Here is a 22,038-nt window from a genome sequence, read left to right on the forward strand (position 1 = left end):
GTTTGTTGCGGCCATTGTTGTCGCCGGAGACACAAAAAACGTAATGATGCCGCGAGAGAGGAAAAATAATGCAAAAGCGGCGGCTCCGGCCGAACCTTTTACGGAATTGCAGACGCCGCGCAAAAAACTCTCCCTTTTGCGAAACCTTTCCAAGCGAAATTGCACCGAGCTCGATATTCTCAAACGCGCTCCAATTAACGAGAAGCGAAAGCAAAGAAATGCGATAAAACTTGCTAAATATGAAACTTCTCTCTAAAGTTTAGAGTTGAATTTGGATTTTTTTTTAAATTTCATTAATATTAGCCAAAACCGTTATAGAAATTGAGGAAAAAAATATAAATCAAGATTCAAATGGACTTAATATTTTGAATAAAAACCAATTTTTTGTTGTTCATTAAATAGTCCAGCTTTTTTACACTCTATTATTGGTAAAATTACTAGTAAATTTTAAAATCTGTAATTAAGTTTTGTACCACTAAGGAAATTTCTATATTTTTAATTTTTATAATTAATTAATTGCATTTTATGTTTAGAAATAATCAAAATATTATGAATTTTGAACAATTAAAACTGTGAATTGAATTAACAAAAAAATCTAGCAATTTTCATTAACATTAATTTTGTATCTTTTTATTTGGAACTGAAATATTGCCTTCAAATATTTACTTTCAAACTAAAAGTTATATTTGTAAACGAATAAAACGTGTATTTCGCATGGTTTTGGCCTCTAATATTCAAAGTTAAATGATTTATATAATTGTAATTATCTTAAATTTATTCGCAGTACTTAAATTTGTATAAATATAAAAGAGGGTAAAAAATGATGGCTTGACAAGGTCATAAATTGTGGCCGTGCGTCACTGCACTCTGCGCTGATCATGACGTATTTGTTTTCTTCCTGCAAAAAGTATAATTTTTTACTGTTGTTAGCGAATAGAAGAGCGGTACATTCATATAATATTAGAATTAAGAGCGTTTCCTGCATCCGAAATCGTCATCAATTAGCGCGTCTATCTTTTATTTTTTACTTTCATTTGGCACTTGATGTGATATCTCGACTGCGATTGCTCATCTTTCAAACATCACACGTCACCTTTCTCGCTGATAACAAGACGAGCCGCACAAAAAAAGAAGCAGGAAAGTGACACGATTTTGAATCTTCAGCAAAAATGAGCGCGTTTTGTTTTAAACAAAAATGTTATTTTATTAATTTGACAAAAGTCAGAGTTGATTTTAAAGTTTTTATGTTTTTTATTGTCTTGAAAATAAGTGAAAACATTGAAATTTTAATAAAAAATAATACTAAATTGTATGATTCAATAGTAAAATATTATAATTAAAATATTTACATACTACAAATAGTAAAAAAGGCAGATTTTAATTGCATTTGTGGAACAAAAAAATTTAATCAGCACAACTGAATCACTTGAATTAATTAAAAATTTTTAAATCAAGTGAAATTCAAATATATCTCGCCATTTTGCTCAAAAACTTTGTAAGCAATTAAAATGTAAGCGAAATAAAGCACTGGATTATGCAATAAATTAAATTAAAAAATTGCAATAACAAATGAAAAAAGTTCCGGACGTTTTTATACAAAAATTGAAACACATCCTGTTATTTATTTTGCTGCGAATTTGAATAGGAAACGCTAAACACATGTTTTGAGCGTGTCCGAGGTGCAAATTGGAGGAGGAAATGAATCGTGATTCACTCGGCAGGTAAAATTAACGCCAGAGTTTCCAGGTATTTTGTTGCGCTCTCTCAGGCGTGACGTCACCGGCCAGGCCGAGCCAGGCCAGGCCAGGCCAGGCGCGGAGAGAGTCCTAGTGCTGCTGGCTCGGCAGTGATGCCTTGGCCGCGCCGCTGAACGCACGGACCTGCCACGATGCTAGTGTTGTTGTTGGTGGTGTTGTCGGCGGCGGTGCACGTGGCGACGCCGTTCAACGTCGACACCGAGTTCGCCACCGTCGTCCGCAACCCGCACGGCGCCGCCGAAAACTACTTCGGCTTCAGCGTCGCCCTCCGAAGGGCCCTGCCCGGCACCGCCTGGAACTCTTGGTGAGCAAAAAATCCCAAACAATTTTTATTTAAATCGTCCCTTTCAGTTGTTTCAAAATTGTTTGAGGATTTATTAAAAATCCGAAAATCCCTTCCTGATTTTTAATTTCGGTTTGCAAAATTGCGCCTTTAGAAAAGAGATTTTACCACATTTTGGAATTTTTTTCAGTCTGTTTTAGTTTTTATTCTGATTGTTATTTCAACACCCCTTTAAGAGTTTAATTGAGACAGGAAGGAGTGAAAGTGGCGGCAAATTGTCGTTGGATTAATAAATTCTCGGCCGCTTGATGAAGAAGGACGGGTCTCGTAAAAAATTGTGAATTGTCTTTTGACACCTCAAAGTCTTTATTAGAAGAGATGGAAACACGAATTGTTACTAGAGCAAAATTAAACTTAATTTATTTATTCCTTAAAAGACATTGATTAATTTAAGAAGGTTCATAATTTTCTAATTAAAACTTGAGATGATTTAAAGGCTTTGCTTTTTTTTTGCGCTGAAAAAACGTGCAAATCGGCCGGAGGTGCGTCAATGGGAAAAGGTCTGATCAGTTTCTCTTTTGGTTGCGCGGAGAAAGAAAGATGCCTTTGAGAGAAAGGTCACGCAGCCGAACCAAGGTCAACGACTCGCCGCCTCAAACTCCGAAAATGCAAACCTCAAATTGGAATAAATTCCCACGTTGGAACTCGACGCATTTATCGCTTCACATTCCTTTCATCTTTACTTTTATCCTCACAGATTCTACTTTTAATATTGTCGATTGCTTAAAAATTATTTCTATTCAATATCAAATCGTACTTTCATTGCGTCTTATCTGCGGTGCGGACACACTCCCTTTTTCCTTTTATCTCGGCAAGATGCGTTTTTATTTATATGCTGTTTACTTTCGTCCAATCATTAAGTACACTTGGCATGATCTCAAGTTTATTATTAAATAAGAAATGCAATTTCGAATATAATTAATTAACGTTAGTTTTTTGCTGCTTAAAATGGAACGGAGGTTTTTGAAAAAAATTATTTACAATTGCAAAAAAATAATATAAATTCAACGTAACATTTATTCCTGGTGATAACTAAAAACCCCGACTTTTATCTTTTCCCTTACTTTCTGATAACATTTTAAGCTTTCCTTATGTAAACGTTTCATAAGATTTTTTCTTTAAATTTAATTTAATTTTTCTTCTCATAAAGAGACTAATTAGCAATCGTCTATGTGCAACTTAATCAATCTGCAACCTTTTGTTGAGCGCATTATTTTCATATTCTGACAAAGCAAAATAAAAACCGCGTCATACTCCAACCGAAAACCTTTCCAAAATAATTGACATAATATATTATGTAATTTATTATTGAAATTTATACATGTTGATATCTCTGATACTTCGGGGTTTTTGGTAGCGAATTTTAATAAAAAGACCTCCTATTGTTTCAAATTAAACTAATACATTTGATCCAAAGAAAGGCGCCGTCACGCGCCATCCCTTCATTTTGCAACCAAATTTGATCAACAGTTGTTTTGTTTTTTGTTTTTCTTTCATCTTTGGCTGTTCACCTCTAATTTAAGTCCAGTCTCTGTGCTTGTTAAGAGTATTTAGCCTGAACAATTTCCACAAGAAATGAAACTAATCAAGAGCTTAAAAAAAGTTATTGATATTGTTTTACCTAGGCTTTGGTAAATTTATATCAATTTCTACTTTTTCTCTTCCACGTGTTCATCTCCACGGTTTATCGCCGGAGAAGAGATTTTGTCTCGTTTCGTGCCGTAAAAGGGGAAACTATTTATCTTTTGTTTCCGTCACCCGCAGAGACAACAGAGAGAGAAACAATTTCCTCGTCTCTCTCTCTCTCTCTCTCTCTCTCTCTCTCTCTCTCTCTCTCTCTCTCTCTCTCTCTCTCTCTCTCTCTCTCTCTCTCTCTCTCTCTCTCTCTCTGTTTCTCCTGATTGCAGAGACGGAAATAAAGAGAGAATGAGTCAGAAAATATGTGCGAGGGGAGCGGCCAGATCGCTTCTCATAAAAGGGGATGAACATTTTAAGAAATTATCATCCCTTTCAATAATTGAAAAAAAAATAACTGTAAATAATTCACTTCGGAATTTATTTGAAATAAAAATCATAATATACAATATGTCGTGGAAAAATAAACATCTTTTAAATCCATCTTTAGCAAGTCTTGAGATACATAAATGGAAAGGAGATTTTAAAAATGATATTGAAATTGTGTTTGAACCCCGGCGGGACTCATTTGCTTGTTTAGTCTGCGGGGGTGTTTTGGTAACGAGTCGTGTCATCTCTGCCTGCTCATGTGGGTTATTATTTTTAACACCCCTCGCTGAGAACAAACCGTGCCGTGCACCCCCGTGTGCTTAATTGAACGCCGGCGACAGAGGGAAAAGCAGACGTGAACAAATTATTTGATTAATAAATAAATAATTCACGGCCGGAAGATGGAAATTATTTTATACCAATTCATAAAACAGTTTCATTGCAAGGCCTTGTTTAATATTTAATATAATGCAGAATTAATTGAGCCAAATCAATAGTGAAACTAATTTTCCCAATTATTTCTAGTCAGAAGCGTTTAATACTATTTTATTTGGAAATCATGAGTATTGAAATGTTACTTATAATATGCCTTCCAATTAATAAGTAAAATTATTCTTTCAAAATGACTATTTTTCCTCATAAATATTTTTAATAATGGATCGAAATGAACATAATTCTTTATTTTGATTATTATTATTTCATATTTCAAAACCCTTTCATAATAAAAGACGTAAGGAAGGTTAGTGAAGTTGGCGATATCGCCAACTCTTTTTCACGATTTTTTTAAAATGGGGAAATTGGCGATATCGCCAACTTTTTTATTACGAAAAAGGGCCATTTCTAGGTAGTTATTACGCCTCAGGGTATCAGCAAAACAGGTCAAAAGCATACCTGAACGCGGCAAAACCATACACATAGTGGGAACATTGCAAAAAGTTAGTTTTTGCCAGTTTCAACCCCCTTAGCACCGTTTAGCCACTTTCTAACCCACCCTGCCGGACACCCTGAGTGCTCATACGACTAATGTGCACCATTGCATCCTGGCTAAACCGTGCCTTCTAATTTAAATATCGACTCGAAGGTTTTTCCATTGATATATCATTAAAAAAATCGGTTTTTTCCAGTTTCAACCCCCTTAGCACGGTTTAGCCACTTTCTAACGCACCCTGCCGGATACCCTGATCACCCCTACAACTAATGGGCACCATCGCATCCTGGCTAAACCGTGCCTTCTAGTTTAAATATCGACTCGAAGGTATTTTTCCATTGAAATATCATTAAAAAAATCGGTTTTTTCCAGTTTCAACCCCCTTAGCACGGTTTAGCCACTTTCTAACGCACCCTGCCGGATACCCTGATCACCCCTACGACTAATGGGCACCATCGCATCCTGGCTAAACCGTGCCTTCTAGTTGAAATATCGACTCGAAGGTATTTTTCCATTGAAATATCATTAAAAAAATCGGTTTTTTCCAGTTTCAACCCCCTTAGCACGGTTTAGCCACTTTCTAACGCACCCTGCCGGATATCCTGATCACCCCTACGACTAATGGGCACCATTGCATCCTGGCTAAACCGTGCCTTCTAGTTTAAATATCGACTCGAAGGTATTTTTCCATTGAAATATCATTAAAAAAAATCGGTTTTTTCCAGTTTCAACCCCCTTAGCACGGTTTAGCCACTTTCTAACGCACCCTGCCGGATACCCTGATCACCCCTACGACTAATGGGCACCATTGCATCCTGGCTAAACCGTGCCTTCTGGTTTAAATTTCGACTCGAAGGTAATATCATTAAAAATATTTTGCTTATTTAAACCCCCTCTCACGGTTTAGCCACCTTTTATCCTACCCTGTCAGAAACCGAGATCACCCCTACAAATAATGGGCACTACTACATCATGGATAAACCGAGCCTTATAGATTTCTCTCAATCATTTTATGGTCTTTGTGTTTAAGACGACACACTAGCACACTACATATAGCGTTTTCAATGAAAATTGGTGTTTTCCTCACTTTCAGCATTATGGGATGGCCTATAATGTTTACACGATTTTCTTTCTTCAATTTTGCCTTTATAATTTGAAATGCATTTGATAGTCAAAGGTCAAAGGTAGGCAAAATTTTGAAAATTTACACGTTGGACGTTTTTGTTGCATGCGTATACAAAGTTTTTTTAGTGTAAAATAATCCGCCCGGGAAAATCGAGCAAGAATTAATAGCCGTTCCAATATCCCAAAGGTTAATGCGAATTGAATACCCAACTTTCAAAAAAATAAACATAGCTTGTGAGATGCGTTTCGAAAATCTGAAAAGGTAAGATCTTATATGAAGTTAGATTATTGATTGGGACATTATATATTGAATTCAATTTTTTTTTAACCTATATTTTGTTATCTTTATCGCGCAAATTTTTCAATTACTTCGAGATCGCATTCCATTATGGGGGATATACATATGTATAGAGTTGGGTGTTTCATATAAAAACTTAATCTAATCACTTTGGAAATTTACTATGTAAACATTAATTTTTCTGCGTGCTTTTTTCGTAGGTCAGAGATTCAATATGTGATTTTTTTTACATATCATTTAAATAAAAGAAAATTTCCCACTTAATGCATTTTCTTAAGGAAGTTTGGAGACCTATGTATTCAATTTTATTCGTTGATTTGGTCGCTAACAGTTTGAAATAATGGAACCAGAATGATAACATAATAATAATTACATCGTTGCGACGCTTCATAAGTCAATAATTTATAATAACATTGGAAGCCAGCGCTAGAAATCAGCCATCTAACATAAAATTTTAAAAGATGGACAGAACTTGGAAGCTAAGTATTCCCACGCATTTTAAAATAAAATTGCGGAGTCTTAAAGCGGTAAAAAAATTCCACAGTTAAGTCAAATCATGTAAACTTGAGCTTCATTAAATAAGAAAATAAACCTGGTGAACGTGATCATACTCATATTTCATATCCATCATGAAATTCATGAATGGAACCCATGGCCCATGGCTAACGATATACAACATACTGCGGATAATATATTTTGCACCAGAATTACAGTCATAAGCTGCAATATCAAAAATATTAGAACGTTTGTATTAAGAGTTGAAATTCCAAGTTTTTCATTTTATATTTTTGCATTACTTTGTCCAGCTCTGTAGTCGTAGCATATTTATGGCGCGCATAACGCAAAAAAATGAAAAATTTTTAAATTTTTTTATTGCTTATTAAACGGTAAAAAATCTAAATCAAAAAGTATCAACATATTAAAATTCGAAATCAATTTAATCTAAATATCACAGACTTCGAATTTTTAGAAGAGAACATAGTTGAGATTTTGTGAGCAGATGTCTGTCAATCCAAGTGAACTTTGGCAGGGTCAACCGATCATTACCAAATTTTACAGGGTGATAGACCATGTTAAGAGGTTTCCAAACATATATAGGTTTACCCCAATATCTCAAAATTTCCGGGTTTTACGGGCCATTCAAATTTGGATTTTGAAAATTTTTAAACGTCTGTATCTCGGCTTCCCGTGGTTGTAGAACAAAAAACTTGGGTGATTTGGAATCCTCTTGTTGCCCTCTACAACTTTGCTTTGAAGTGCAAAATAGTAGGTCACCGGTCAAGGTCACTTCTGGTGACCTCGTGACCTTTGACCTCAAATATGAGGGTGAGCCGTCACTTTTTTCAAAATTCTGAGATAGCCATTTTGTAGATCGCATAATTTTACGTAATATAAGAGAATAAAAAAAACGGGACCCCTCATAGTTTTTTTAAATAAAAAATAAAACCAATAAAAAACATGGTTTTCCGAGCTCTGAACGTGGAAAAATAACTTTGAAGCTCTGTAACTTTTTATGTGTTAGAGATAGGTAAATTGTTCCAATGACAAAAAGTGTTTATTTTTGCACGGGCTATCTAACCATGTAACACACATACTGATCAGGTCACAAAAGGTCATTGACCCTGGTGACCTGTGACCTTGAAATTATTTTTTATGGAAGTATGATACATCGTTGGAAAGAGGACATTAAGAGGGTCATTTTGGTACCCGGAATTTTGTAGTAGCTCAAAGAGTAACGAAGTTATTAACGTTTAAATGTTATCCATAATTAATATTTTTAGTTTTTAATTTTAAAAACTGCAAAAACTCCGTTCCTATTTGAGCTACTACAAAATTCCGGGTACCAAAATGACCCTCTTAATGTCCTCTTTCCAACGATGTATCATACTTCCATAAAAAATAATTTCAAGGTCACAGGTCACCAGGGTCAATGACCTTTTGTGACCTGATCAGTATGTGTGTTACATGGTTAGATAGCCCGTGCAAAAATAAACACTTTTTGTCATTGGAACAATTTACCTATCTCTAACACATAAAAAGTTACAGAGCTTCAAAGTTATTTTTCCACGTTCAGAGCTCGGAAAACCATGTTTTTTATTGGTTTTATTTTTTATTTAAAAAAACTATGAGGGGTCCCGTTTTTTTTATTCTCTTATATTACGTAAAATTATGCGATCTACAAAATGGCTATCTCAGAATTTTGAAAAAAGTGACGGCTCACCCTCATATTTGAGGTCAAAGGTCACGAGGTCACCAGAAGTGACCTTGACCGGTGACCTACTATTTTGCACTTCAAAGCAAAGTTGTAGAGGGCAACAAGAGGATTCCAAATCACCCAAGTTTTTTGTTCTACAACCACGGGAAGCCGAGATACAGACGTTTAAAAATTTTCAAAATCCAAATTTGAATGGCCCGTAAAACCCGGAAATTTTGAGATATTGGGGTAAACCTATATATGTTTGGAAACCTCTTAACATGGTCTATCACCCTGTAAAATTTGGTAATGATCGGTTGACCCTGCCAAAGTTCACTTGGATTGACAGACATCTGCTCTTGTATCAAAACAGGCGCTTTGTATGGAATATATGGTTTAAAACTGCAATTTTTGGCCGGGAAAAAATACTTTCTGTTATAATCCATAACAGAAACCTCTCTTTTGTGATCAATTCGCAATAAATCCAGGAATACCTACGCTTTTCATATTTATTCTATAATTATATACTAAAATGCAGCGTTTGAGATAAAAAGAAAATTACTAAGAAAATTATCAAATTGGGAAATTATTTTTATTTTTCACCCAGACAATTTTATTAGCTTTTAGCTTTTAGGCTTTCAATAGAAACCATGCCACACCAGCCGGGCATTTTTGGCCCAAGTGGTCAGCCGCAGCTGAAGTCGCACGGCTTTGCTAGCCAAGCCAGCTGCCGTCTATTTTAAATTAATTTTTTACTTGCTTTAAAGAAATATTATTTATTTTTCATTTCATTTAGTATAATAAAAAAAATGTACATTCTATAATTAATTAATGCGTTAGAATAAAGAATTATTTTTCGTAAAAAAAAAATTGTCAGCTGGCCAACGCGATAAACATCAAGCCGCCAACGCTGATTAGAAACTTAGACGGCTCATTAATTAACAATATATCCACTGTGTGCATTTAAAAAATGTAATTTTACAATTTAAAGACCCACATAACCCATATTATGAAGGTAACAACTATTTTTGTTCAGCAATATTCGTAAAATTAAAACTATAAGATATTGCAACTGCAAGTGATAAATTTCTCCGGGTGCACGGCTATTATAATCATGTAATCCACCACTATGCATAAATAATTCATTCTCTCACAACAACAAAATCAAACATAAGAAGTGGACAAAATAGAATATAAATATGGTTTTCAGCTGGCTCGGTTTATCCATGATGAAGTGGTGGCCCATTATTTGTGGGGTGATCAGGGTGTCTGCCAGGGTGGGTTAGAAAGTGGCTAAACCGTGCTAAGGTGGTTGAAACTGGCAAAAACCGATTTTTTAAATGATATTTCAATGGAAAAAAACCTTCGAGTCGATATTTCAATTAGAAGGCACGGTTTAGCCAGGATGCAATGGTGCCCATTAGTTGTAGGGGTGATCAGGGTATCCGGCAGGGTCGTTAGAAAGTGGCTAAACCGTGCTAAGGGGGTTGAAACTGGGAAAAAACCGATTTTTTTAATGATATATCAATGGAAAAATACCTTCGAGTCGATATTTCAACTAGAAGGCACGGTTTAGCCAGAATGCAATGGTGCCCATTAGTCGTAGGGGTGATCAGGGTATCCGGCAGGGTGCGTTAGAAAGTGGCTAAACCGTGCTAAGGGGGTTGAAACTGGAAAAAACCGATTTTTTTTAATGATATTTCAATGGAAAAATACCTTCGAGTCGATATTTAAACTAGAAGGCACGGTTTAGCCAGGATGCAATGGTGCCCATTAGTCGTAGGGGTGATCAGGATATCCGGCAGGGTGCGTTAGAAAGTGGCTAAACCGTGCTAAGGGGGTTGAAACTGGAAAAAACCGATTTTTTTAATGATATTTCAATGGAAAAATACCTTCGAGTCGATATTTCAACTAGAAGGCACGGTTTAGCCAGGATGCGATGGTGCCCATTAGTCGTAGGGGTGATCAGGGTATCCGGCAGGGTGCGTTAGAAAGTGGCTAAACCGTGCTAAGGGGGTTGAAACTGGAAAAAACCGATTTTTTTTAATGATATTTCAATGGAAAAATACCTTCGAGTCGATATTTAAACTAGAAGGCACGGTTTAGCCAGGATGCAATGGTGCACATTAGTCGTATGAGCACTCAGGGTGTCCGGCAGGGTGGGTTAGAAAGTGGCTAAACGGTGCTAAGGGGGTTGAAACTGGCAAAAACTAACTTTTTGCAATGTTCCCACTATGTGTATGGTTTTGCCGCGTTCAGGTATGCTTTTGACCTGTTTTGCTGATACCCTGAGGCGTAATAACTACCTAGAAATGGCCCTTTTTCGTAATAAAAAAGTTGGCGATATCGCCAACTTCCCCATTTTAAAAAAATCGTGAAAAAGAGTTGGCGATATCGCCAACTTCACTAACGTATTGTTTTGTATTCTTTTCTGATGTGACCAAAATAAATGATAGTCTCTTCCCAGCCCGGCAAGGCAACACTGCGTGTTTTAATTTCTCCGACACCTAGATTAGGGCGTGAGGGTTAACCGGCAGGGTAGGCAGGGTCGTAAAGGGGAGTAAGGCTCGGGCAGCGGCTTTGGTAATTCGAAGCCCCCCGGAGAATCAAATAAAGAATAATTATTTGAGAATAAAATTGATGAGCACCACTATGGCGGCCCGGGAATAAGGCGCCGTATTGTTGGAGTTCAAATTGTCAAACCAAAAGTCTTTGCCGAGCGCATCAAAGCTCTTTACATCAGCCCCCAAAGGGGTGAGATGGGCCGTAGACACGTTTGACGCGCGCCGTAGGGGACCCTAGACCCCAGACGGACGTCGCAAGACCAGATTCACTAGAATGGTAGAAGATTATGTCGTTAAAATAAATTGTATTTAAAATTTCCTTATTAAATATAAAAGGAATAAATTCTCTGAATTTTTAGCTTTTCACTATTGGGAAATTTCAGCGAGTTTTTAAATCCCATTCTCTTCCTGCTGAAAAGAACAACATAAACTTGATTTTTTTATCTCTTTGAATCGAGGGGCTGCCCCGTTTTAAATAGTGTGTGTGGCAGAAACAGATGGCCGAGCGTCGTTCGGAATTAATTTTTTCGTTTGGTTGCCCGCAGGCTGCTGGTGGGCGCGCCCAGGGCCAACTCGACTTTCCCCCAGCAAGTGAATCTGCACCAGCCGGGCGCCGTCTTCGAGTGCCGCCTGCACGACGGCGAACTCGAGAACCGCTGCCAGAGCCTCCCTTTCGACACCACAGGTACGCACAATTAAAGGCCAACGACGACCAAAATTCGGTGCAGGGATTATCGTCAAAAGAGATTGTCCTCGAAGAGAGGATTCCGTAGATGTGCTGGAAATCGTTTTTGGACCTGAATTGACAGAGATACGAGCAGTTTTCAGTTGGCCGCCATCTTTGTTTAAATGGTGGACGGAAAGAAATTTCAAATCGCTCTGGCTTGGCCACTTTTTATCCAAAAGTATCTTTGTTACATATCATTAGAATCGTCACAAGTAGAGGAATATAAATGTGATGCTATTATTTCCATTATCTAGAAATTTAATATTAAAGAATTTTTTTTAATAATTTAAAATTTTGAAGGGGATTACGAACATTACAAACCTGCGTTAGAAACTTTTATTTACCCTAAGGAGTGTAGATTATGGTCATAGATAATCATTGGCAGACATATTTAATTTTCAAAATGGCTGACGTAATAACATTTTGATTTTTTTTGTATAACTCCGTCAATTTTCATCCAAACGTATCTTTGTAACATATCATTGGAATCGTCTTTATTAGCCCGTCAGAATATTGTGTTAATTCCTTATATTTTTCAACGAAAATGATCTCAAAATGCTCAGGTGAGGACCGCGTTTTCCGTCCGAACGGCTTCAGCTACCACCACAAAAAGGATGATGCGTGGCTCGGATCGACGATCGCCGTCGAGGACGAGCCCAATGGCAGAACAGTGGTGCGTATTTTATTCATTTTTCTCCTATAAAGCAAATAATAAAATTATAATTTTTGAATCAGATCTGCGGTCCGCGGTGGATCAACAAGTACTACGAGGACGTGTACCTGATGAACGGGGTGTGCTATTGGTACGACCGCGGCAGCTTCATGACCTCCGCCGCCCAAATCCTCACGCCACTCATCGAAAAGAGTTGGTTTTTGCCATTTTGCAATAAATTGTTATTAAAAAAATTTGGAATTTGCAGAAAAACAGGCGTACAACACGCCGTCGGACAAACCGGGCGTCCAGGACACCAAGGTCTTCAACTACGCGTACGGCGGCGCTGGAATCGCCGCAGAATTCATCAAAGTATTACAAATTTTCAATTAAATTAAAATTGTATAATTCACAAACTTTTAAAATTTCAGTCGGAAAACAAATCTGAATTGATTATTGGAGCTCCCGGCGTTTTCGACTGGAAAGGTACTTTTTCAGAAATATTTCTAAAGAATATTCTTTACATTAAATTTTCAGGTACCATAGTCAGGTACAGGTCTCTGGAGGACGATTCAAAGGAGCAGACCGTCTACGACGACCCCGCAGTGCCCAGCCCGAAAAGCGTGGCCGCAATTCCTTACCTCGGCTATTTCGGTTTGAACCTTTTTTTCTAATTTAAAACTTTGTCACAAAAATCCAATTTCAGGGTATTCGGTTGGGGCGGCGCAGTTTTTCCCAGGCGACTCCAAGGCCTACTACGTGTCAGGTGCGCCCAGGGCGGCCGATTACAAGGGCAAGGTTGGTTTTATTTTACAAATAGTTAAATTTTATTAAATTAGTTCCATTTATAACTTGATTTGAAAAAGTAAAAAAGTTTTACAATATTCGCGGATTTAAATTTTGGTTTCAATAATTTTGGCGGGAAAATGTACGTCCCTATTTGAACCCAGAAGGGTGAGAATTTTCTTTCGATTCGTAATTTTGACGCCTCTGATAAAATTGTGCCAATTTTGTAATTCAAGAATAAAAAAACAAAAAAAGTCCTTTAACTGTTGTGCTTACAGGTGATGTTGTACTCGGTACCTGAGTACGACGACGAGGAGCTGAAGGTGCTGTACGAGTTGGAGGGGCAGCAGATGGGCGAGTATTTTGGCGCCAGTCTGTGCGTGGCCGACGTGAATGGCGATGGCCAACCCGACCTGGTCGTCGGCGCCCCCCAACACTCCCTACCCGCGCAGAGCTCAACCGACCTTTCTCAGGGTGAGGAGGGACGAATCTATGTCTTCATCAACGAACTCGTCTCGCTCAGACAGGTATGTTTTTTAATTGAGTTAAATTTTAATGCTAATTTTAAATTTTGAAAGTGGTTCAAAAACTTTTGGCGGGAAATGGCAAATCTCCAAGTTTAAACGGATTAAGGGTGCCATTTTTTCTGGATTTAAACTTTAAAGATACAAATTTGTCCTCTTTGTCATTCAGGAATATTTTCTTAGCATTTTATGTCTTTATTATTTGAATTTTTAATTATTTCATGCATCTTTAGTTTATTTTCTATATTTTATAATTAATTTTAATTTCATAAGAGAGCTAATTTTATATATTTTGAACACAAGACAAGAAGTGCTGATTGTAATCTGTGTGTTGTTGAAAGGGCTCTTTCCGCACAATGGGCAACAAGTACCAGTTGATGGGCTCTCAGAAAAGTGGCGCCCGATTTGGCACGACCGTCGTCTCGCTCGGCGACATCAATCTCGACGGCTTCCACGGTGAGATTTTTTCTCACTCTCATTACAATCCTTTCCTCTTCCCCTCGCGCAGACTCATTGAAAGGCAAATTGCTTGTGGCGAGAGTGCAAAACGTTTGATTCTTTAAACAGCAAACGTGATGTCACTTTTGACTTTTAAGTCGAGCAACAACTAAATTTACGGATTTCGTGTTTATACTTGTGAGGATTTGCAGTGACGTCATTTTCTGGTTGTTGGAGCGAAAAAGAAGAGAATAATTATGTGCACGGAGCACGTTCGTGACGCTCGAGGCTGTAATTTGCATGAGAGAGTGACCGCTAATTTCTTTCTTCGTCGGAGGAATCATTTATTTTCTCAAAACGTTTCTTGCAGTGGATAAATATTTGAAAAGCATGCCTCGCCTTTAATTACCTTTCTGGGGAAGAGAAGTTTTTTAGAGTTAAATTAAAAAATGCCACTTACTTTGTCCAAAATAGTCCAAAAGGTGAAATTGTTAGAGGATATTATACGAGATGAATGTTAAAATAAGTTTTTATCCGAAACCATATTAAATTCAAATTATTATTCTTTGATTATTTTCCTCATTTTCTTCCGCAAAATTTTCTACAAAGTTTTCCCTTCGAAAGAAACATGCGTTTTTTAGCGCGTAAATTTATAATTTATAATGTTCCCACTCAAGATTTTCTAGTTTTAATATAAAAATCAAATATTGAGATAAAGGGTCAAAATTACAAGGTCTCCTTCACGTTCAGAAAGCCATTAAAGAGGGAAACCAGTAAATTTTTGTATTACTGAATTTTAAAGAAGGCCAAATTTAATGACGAAAGTTGATATTGAGACTGAAAAATTTCCACCCTCAAGGGTTAAAACTGGGCGTTTTGTTTTCGCGCCAAAAGCATTAGAATTTCAGTGGGAAAGTTAATCATTCATTTTAGAAGCAGAATATTTGCTCTTTTGATTTGACCTAATTTAGTGATTTTTTCCCAGGTTCAAATTCATTTAGCGGGAAAAGTTGAATCTTTGATAAGCCCCTGGTTTGAAGCCAATTTTCTATGTTTCTATATCTGGACTTAAATTAACATTCCGAATTGCAAAAAAAAAAGGAATTTTAATTATTTTTTAATTGTAAACAATTTAACTGCCAATAATAATTGTAAAAAAACTTTGCAATGCAATTTTATTAAAATTTTTAATAAATTTCTTTATTTGTTTCGCAGACGTGGCTGTGGGGGCGCCGTACGAGGACGAGGGTCGTGGGGCTGTTTACGTGTACCACGGTCGGCGGTCGGGGCTGGAGGTCAAGTTCGCGCAACGCATCGCGGCCAGGGAGGTGGACGGGGGGCTGCGCGGGTTCGGGGTGAGCCTGAGCAGGGGCGTCGACGTCGACGGCAACGCCTACCCTGACTTCGCGGTGGGCGCGCACGCGTCCGGCCACGCCGTCCTCTTCCGCTCGCGGCCCGTTGTCGTCTTCAACGGCAACATCCGGCCCAGCGTCGACCGCATCGCCTTCAACGCCACCGCCTTCAAGGCCAACGCCTGCCTCTCCTACGTCGGAAATCACGCCCCCAACTTCATCGGTCAGTATTTAAATTTTATCTCATTAATGGAAAAAATTAACTTTGCATTTCAATATATCTTCAATTTTTTATATTTAATCGAACCTAATTATCAATTTTACATTTTTACTTTTGTTAATTTTCATGAAATTACAGTATAATTTATTTTAGAATTGACCATTTACAAAAAATTAAATCTTCAACAAGAAAAACAAAATAATTACAACTTAATTGAGATTTTTATAAATGTCTTCAATTATTATTGAATATTCACGTCGTCTCTCTTTAATCAATCTCATTTAAAATTCAGCTAGTTTTTCTAGTTTTAATTAATTTTGATTATAGCCACATTGTTCACTTTTTAAAAACTTAAAATTAAAATATTGACATTTTAGATGCCAAAATCACGGTGACCGCCGACCCTGTCTTCAAAAGGGCAGTTTTCGTCACCCCCAGCGGCAAAACCAACTCGTTCACTTTCACCACCAGACTGAAACTGCAGACGCCCGTTTGCCAGGAGCTCAACGTTGAAATTATTCAGGTGAGAATTTATTCAAATTTTGTCTGCTTTAATTCATTGCAATTGAGCTAGTTTTAAAGATGAAAATCAAGAGAACATAAAAAAAGTTCATTTTCTTTCCGGGTTTATTAATTTTGAAAAGAAATATTACCTTTTGCGATCAGTTTATGAATTAGTGATAGACACCGCTGCCATATTTAAAGGGAAAGACGATGAAAATCCAACGTGAAGTTATTATCAAAAGTGGTAGTCCTTGAAGAGAGGATTCCAAAGATATGCCGGAAATGGTATTCAGACAAGAATTGACGGAGATATGAGTAATTTTCGGTTGGCAGCCATCTTTGTTAAAATGGCGGACGAGACGATACTTCGAATTGTTGCAACTTGGCCAGTTTTTATCGAAAAGTATCTTTGTAACATATCGTTACAATCGTCTGAACTTGGCCTTTCTGAATTTAATCTTGTTTTCTCAATATTTTCAAAATTATTTTTTTACTGCAGTTTTTATGATATTAACTTTAACAAATGTCAATGTTTTGAAAATCCAGTGGGGACTATAAAGACAATTTAATCTCGAATTTCCGTTAATTAAATTAATAAGGAAATAATGCAACAAAACTTATCATTTGCTTATAATTAAAAATATTTCCGTTAATTCTGAAATTTGGATTTATAAGTTAAAATAATTCTCATTTTTTTTTCTCTTCCAGACTTCGAACCAGGACTTTTCGAAGCCGATCGACCTGCAGGTGGAGTCCGAGATCGACAACTCGAAGGTGCGGTCGCGGCGTCAGGTAGGTGGTGGGCGTGGCTTCTGCAAGAGCTGCGCGGTCATCGACCCGAACAGCCTGGCGGTGGTGCGGGCGCGGGTGCCGTACTCGACGGGCTGCCGCAAGGACGACGTGTGCGAGACGGACCTGAAGGTGGCGGCGACCCTGACGCAGAGCACGCCGGTGGCCATCGGCTCAGTCAAGCGGCTCGGGGTCACCCTGGAGGTCACCAACGACGGCGAACCCGCCTTCCTTGCCCAGCTCGTCGTCCGCCTGCCACCTGACGCGCCCCTCGCCAGGGTGCCCAAAAACTGCCTCGAGGCCAACGAAAAACTCACCTGCGACATTGGAAACCCCCTCCCCTCCAAGGCAAAGGTCAGTTTTAAGTTTTTTGGTTCAAAATGTGTGAAAAAAATTTATTTTTTAATTAAAAATTTGAATGATTTATAAAATTTGGTTGACAAAATTATAACTAATTTTAGAAGGGGAAATTTTGTACCTTTGAATTTGTGAAAAATCTATGTATTTTCTTTAAAATTTATAAACTTAAATTTAATTAAGATTATGCAACACGCTCAAATTTGGCGTAAAAAAGTTGCCTAACATGTCCTTTTTTATTTCTTCAGGCGTCGATTGAGCTAGAACTGGAGATGGCCAACATCGCGCCAGGCACGAAAAGCTTGAGCGTGGCCGTGAACGCGACGAGCGCAGGCGACGACCTGAACCTGGCAGACAACCTGCACAACCTGACCATTCCGTTGGTCACCGAGGCGGACATCGCGGTCACAGGGTAAAATTTTATTCAATTTTTTTTTGGAATTATGGAGAATTTTGACATTTTTTTTAAACAGAAAATCGGTTTTGTTGACGTACTTTGTGGACTGGCACAACGAGAGCGCGACCAACGAGGCCATTTCCCTGGTGCACACCTACGAGGTCACCAACTACGGTCCCAGCCCTGTCGACAGGGTGCACCTGCTCATGGCCCTGCCCTTCCAGGTCGAGGTCAACAATCGCCTCGAAACCTTCCTCGAAATCAAAACGCCAAAGGTCAGTTTTTTCTTATTTATTTAGCTTCTAAGAGAGACGTTAGTAATATTTTCTTCCCTGAAAGTTGAAAAAGCCCAAATTTGAGAAATTTGCACCCCTCGCGGATCAAACAAATGTTCTACTCTTCCCGCCAAACCAATATAAACTTTAAATGAAGTCTCATTGATTGCAAAAACAATAAATTAGTTGAAAACAGCCATTTATCAAGGACTGAGGTTCAAATTCTTTTGGCGCCAAAACTCAATGCCCAGTTTTTAATTTTTAGAATGCGTCTTTTTCAAATTTGATTTCCACTTTGATCATGAAATGTAGAATTTTATTCATATTCATACATAGAAAAATTACCAATGCCCCACTTTAATTTTAGAATTTTGTGTTTAATTTATTAAAATTGGTTTTGATTGCAATTTTGCGCAGGCGTACTTGGACGGGGAAGAGTTTCTGTGCTCGACGAAGGAGGGTGAGGGGGTGGAGAAGAGGACGAAGAGGGCGGCCAAAGAGGCGGCCACAGGCCACGTGCCGGCCAACCGGACGCTCTTCCTCAACTGCACGCAGGCCAACGTGCGGTGCGTGGTGGTCGAGTGCCTCGTCGGACCCCTCGCCGGCCCCAACACCCCCGCCGTCGTCTCGTTCGCCCTCACCGCCCACATCAGCAAACTCAGTGAGACACAAAACTTTTCTTATTCCCTGAATACTGAGGGGAAAATAATTGAAGTTTGATTATTTCATAATTTCTTACTCTTGTCCTAAAAATAATCTTTTAAATTTGCTTTTGATCGGAATCTTTTGCATTTTAAGTGAAATAAATTATAGAATTCTTAGTGCAGTTCAAAATAAATTAGTAATTGAAAAATTTTTCTTCAGATTCAATTTTTTTAAATATGAAATTAAATTTTGCAGGAGGGCTGTTGGGGGAGAAGGACGTGATTTGGTTTGCGAGCAGCGGAATGGCGACGCTGGTGGAGGGTTCGAGGGCGACGCAGCCGGCCGACGACCGGCCCGACGGCCACGTGGTGCACACCCTCTTCCTCGGCACCATCCCCGACAAGGGCGTGCCCACGTGGATGATCGCCCTCGCCATCATCCTCGGCGTCCTCATCCTCCTCCTCATCATCCTCGCCCTCGTCAAGGTGAGAAAAATAATTAAAACCATGAAAAATTCTAAATTTTCAAAATTGCAGCTCGGCTTCTTCAGGCGGGACAAAAAGGACGAGTTGGAGGCGCTCAAGAACAAAAAGCTGGTCCGTTTTTTTAGTCATATATTTATCATAAAATTTTATGCATTCTGACTTTGCAGTTGGAAGACGAGTTTGGACCTGACATGGACTGAGCAGAAACTCTCCAACTTTGTTTCTAGTCAAGGAACGAGACCAGAGGACGCTTTTGTGATTCTCAATTTCAACTTTCGAGTGCCAATTTTTGTCTGTAAAAGTGCCAAACTGTGAATCAATCAGGGGCTCAGCAGCTCCAAAGACAAACCGGAATCTGTGCAATTTTGTAAATAATTGTATTACAAGATAAGTTGTTCAATTAGCTCGTAAGGCAATAAGGAAGATTGTAATTTTCTATTTGGATATTTTCATGACGAAACAGAAATAAATGAAATTTTAAAGTGAACAATTTTTTATGTTTATTCTTGAAACTATAAAATTTAGATTCTAAATCTTACTTAATAGTTGTAAAAAGGAAATAATCATGGCAATAATTTGAGCTGTAGAAATTCTGGCTAAAAATTTTCCATAAACTTGAGTAATATAAAAAGTTAAGCTCAGAAGCAACTAGCACGACTCGCACGCGCTGCCGGTTGCATACCTTCAAATAAAACCGTTTCTATTTAGCAACGAATGTTCCTTAAATTTGAAATTTGCAATCCTCGGAGTTAGTCTTGGCTTGGATTACTAATCTAGTCAAATTATAAAAAAATAAGGCAAAAAATTTGTCATTAATTGGGTATTTTTTATGTGTGAGCATAATTTAACTTATTTTACAGTCGACTGGCCAACAAATGTGTAGAAGACATTGTAAATGTAATTCAGAATTATAGAATTGCATGAAGATATACGAGTCATGAGTGTGTTTTGATTATTGCTGACTAAGTGATTCATCTGCCAGTGGAGCGTTATCAAATTAAAAGACTTATCACAATGTGGGAGAACAGATTCGGAATCTTCATGATAATACAATTATTTTTCACAAAATTTACGTTTTAATAAAAATTATGAAATAAAATGTTTCGACAAGTAATTAGCTTTGGAAATAATTATACTCTGACAAGGGAACGTTTTTAGGTGCCCGACGGCGATTTTGATCAAATTTGGCATGTCGATTTGGATGCCCTAGTAGAGCCCAGAATTAAATTATTAGCTGCTGAAATGCATTTTTCACCCCTACAGAAGGGTTTGAAGTTGCCATTTAAAATACATGGGGAAATTATTTATTATCTCAAATTTGCAACTTTGTTGATTACTGTGGCTTAATTTTTGCTTGTTTGAGCCACCGATGAATAGAACAATAAATATTTGCCCCACAAAGTGAGCCCGACCCTTAATTTCCACCCCCTTGACGGTATATTCAGCGAAGCCCAGACGTATTTTGCCAACTTTGAGAGCTCGCCATGGGCGAACCGTTGATCGAATTTAAAAAATCTTGGCAGATTCTGAAAGCCCTACTTTCTGCAAATTTGACTGACACAGTTAGAATTGTGTAAGAATTCAAATTATAATTGTTTAATCAAGAAAACAAAAAAATAAATGAGAAATCACTAATGGGAATTTGCATAAGCAACATTTCAACTATGGCGAGTGTGAAACATGTTTCTAGGGGTAATCGACCCTGCCGAACACGATTCCGGGGTCAGTTTTTCGATTTATTCGTTAGTTCTAATTTTTACCCTTAATTTGCAATTATTTTCAATAAGTGCCTAAAATGTGACGCGTGGAGATAAAAATCTGAAAATTGCTGGAAGGGTAGATCTTGAACATAATAGTAACGTAATTTTTCTATACTTGCTTTTTTCCGGAAAATTGCCCATTTTCATAAGGGGTCCACGTTTTGATCGATTTCTCAACTTCTATGGGAGCTAAAAGCAAAACTTGATGTGATTCTGAAAGCTGATTAAATTTACAATTTTTCGTATGTAAACGTTAATTTTCCAACTCCGGCTGCTTTTCCGGAAAAGCGAATTAAAAAAATTATTTATTTTTCCCAGAGAGTATGCAACCCGCAACAAAAAGTCTAGATAGCCAAAATGTAGCTTGGTTCTTTGGCAAGACACCCCTAAAATTTCAAAACTTTCCAATTTTTAAAAAAGTTTGAATTTTTTAATTTTTTTATTTAATGAAAACTGCTCTAAAAATTGGAAAAATGATCCGATTTTGATAAAAATTTATTTCTAGCATCTCCTTGATGTGCCTAATCGAATGATGTATCACACTTGCCTTTCCGGAAAAGTTTTGATTTTCTCAAAAGGGGTCGGGAAAATCGGCGATTGCGGAAAAACGGCTGAAGGAAAAGTTTTGAAATTTTAGGGGTGTCTTGCCAAAGAACCAAGCTACATTTTGGCTATCTAGACTTTTTGTTGCGGGTTGCATACTCTCTGGGAAAAATAAATAATTTTTTTAATTCGCTTTTCCGGAAAAGCAGCCGGAGTTGGAAAATTAACGTTTACATACGAAAAATTGTAAATTTAATCAGCTTTCAGAATCACATCAAGTTTTGCTTTTAGCTCCCATAGAAGTTGAGAAATCGATCAAAACGTGGACCCCTTATGAAAATGGGCAATTTTCCGGAAAAAAGCAAGTATAG

The 22,038-nt window shown here is 37.7% G+C and overlaps 1 protein-coding gene across 1 annotated transcript; it reads left to right on the plus strand.

Moving 5' to 3' along the window:
- The first annotated feature begins 1,836 nt into the window (after positions 1-1,836).
- LOC132196060 (integrin alpha-PS4-like) lies at positions 1,837-19,865 on the plus strand. The gene is made up of 19 exons (XM_059618450.1): positions 1,837-2,061; positions 11,759-11,898; positions 12,504-12,613; positions 12,676-12,805; positions 12,861-12,964; positions 13,024-13,078; positions 13,130-13,246; positions 13,299-13,390; positions 13,657-13,905; positions 14,244-14,358; positions 15,556-15,915; positions 16,290-16,435; positions 17,125-17,559; positions 17,811-17,974; positions 18,036-18,234; positions 18,652-18,895; positions 19,135-19,364; positions 19,416-19,475; positions 19,532-19,865. The coding sequence occupies exons 1-19, from the start codon at positions 1,889-1,891 to the stop codon at positions 19,562-19,564; spliced, it is 3,156 nt and encodes a 1,051-aa protein (XP_059474433.1). The 5' UTR covers positions 1,837-1,888; the 3' UTR covers positions 19,565-19,865.
- The last annotated feature ends 2,173 nt before the right edge of the window (positions 19,866-22,038 follow it).

The sequence above is a fragment of the Neocloeon triangulifer genome, unplaced genomic scaffold, assembly GCF_031216515.1.
Source record: "Neocloeon triangulifer isolate White Clay Creek 2 clone unplaced genomic scaffold, ASM3121651v1 ptg000011l, whole genome shotgun sequence".
Taxonomy (NCBI): Eukaryota; Metazoa; Arthropoda; class Insecta; order Ephemeroptera; family Baetidae; genus Neocloeon; species Neocloeon triangulifer.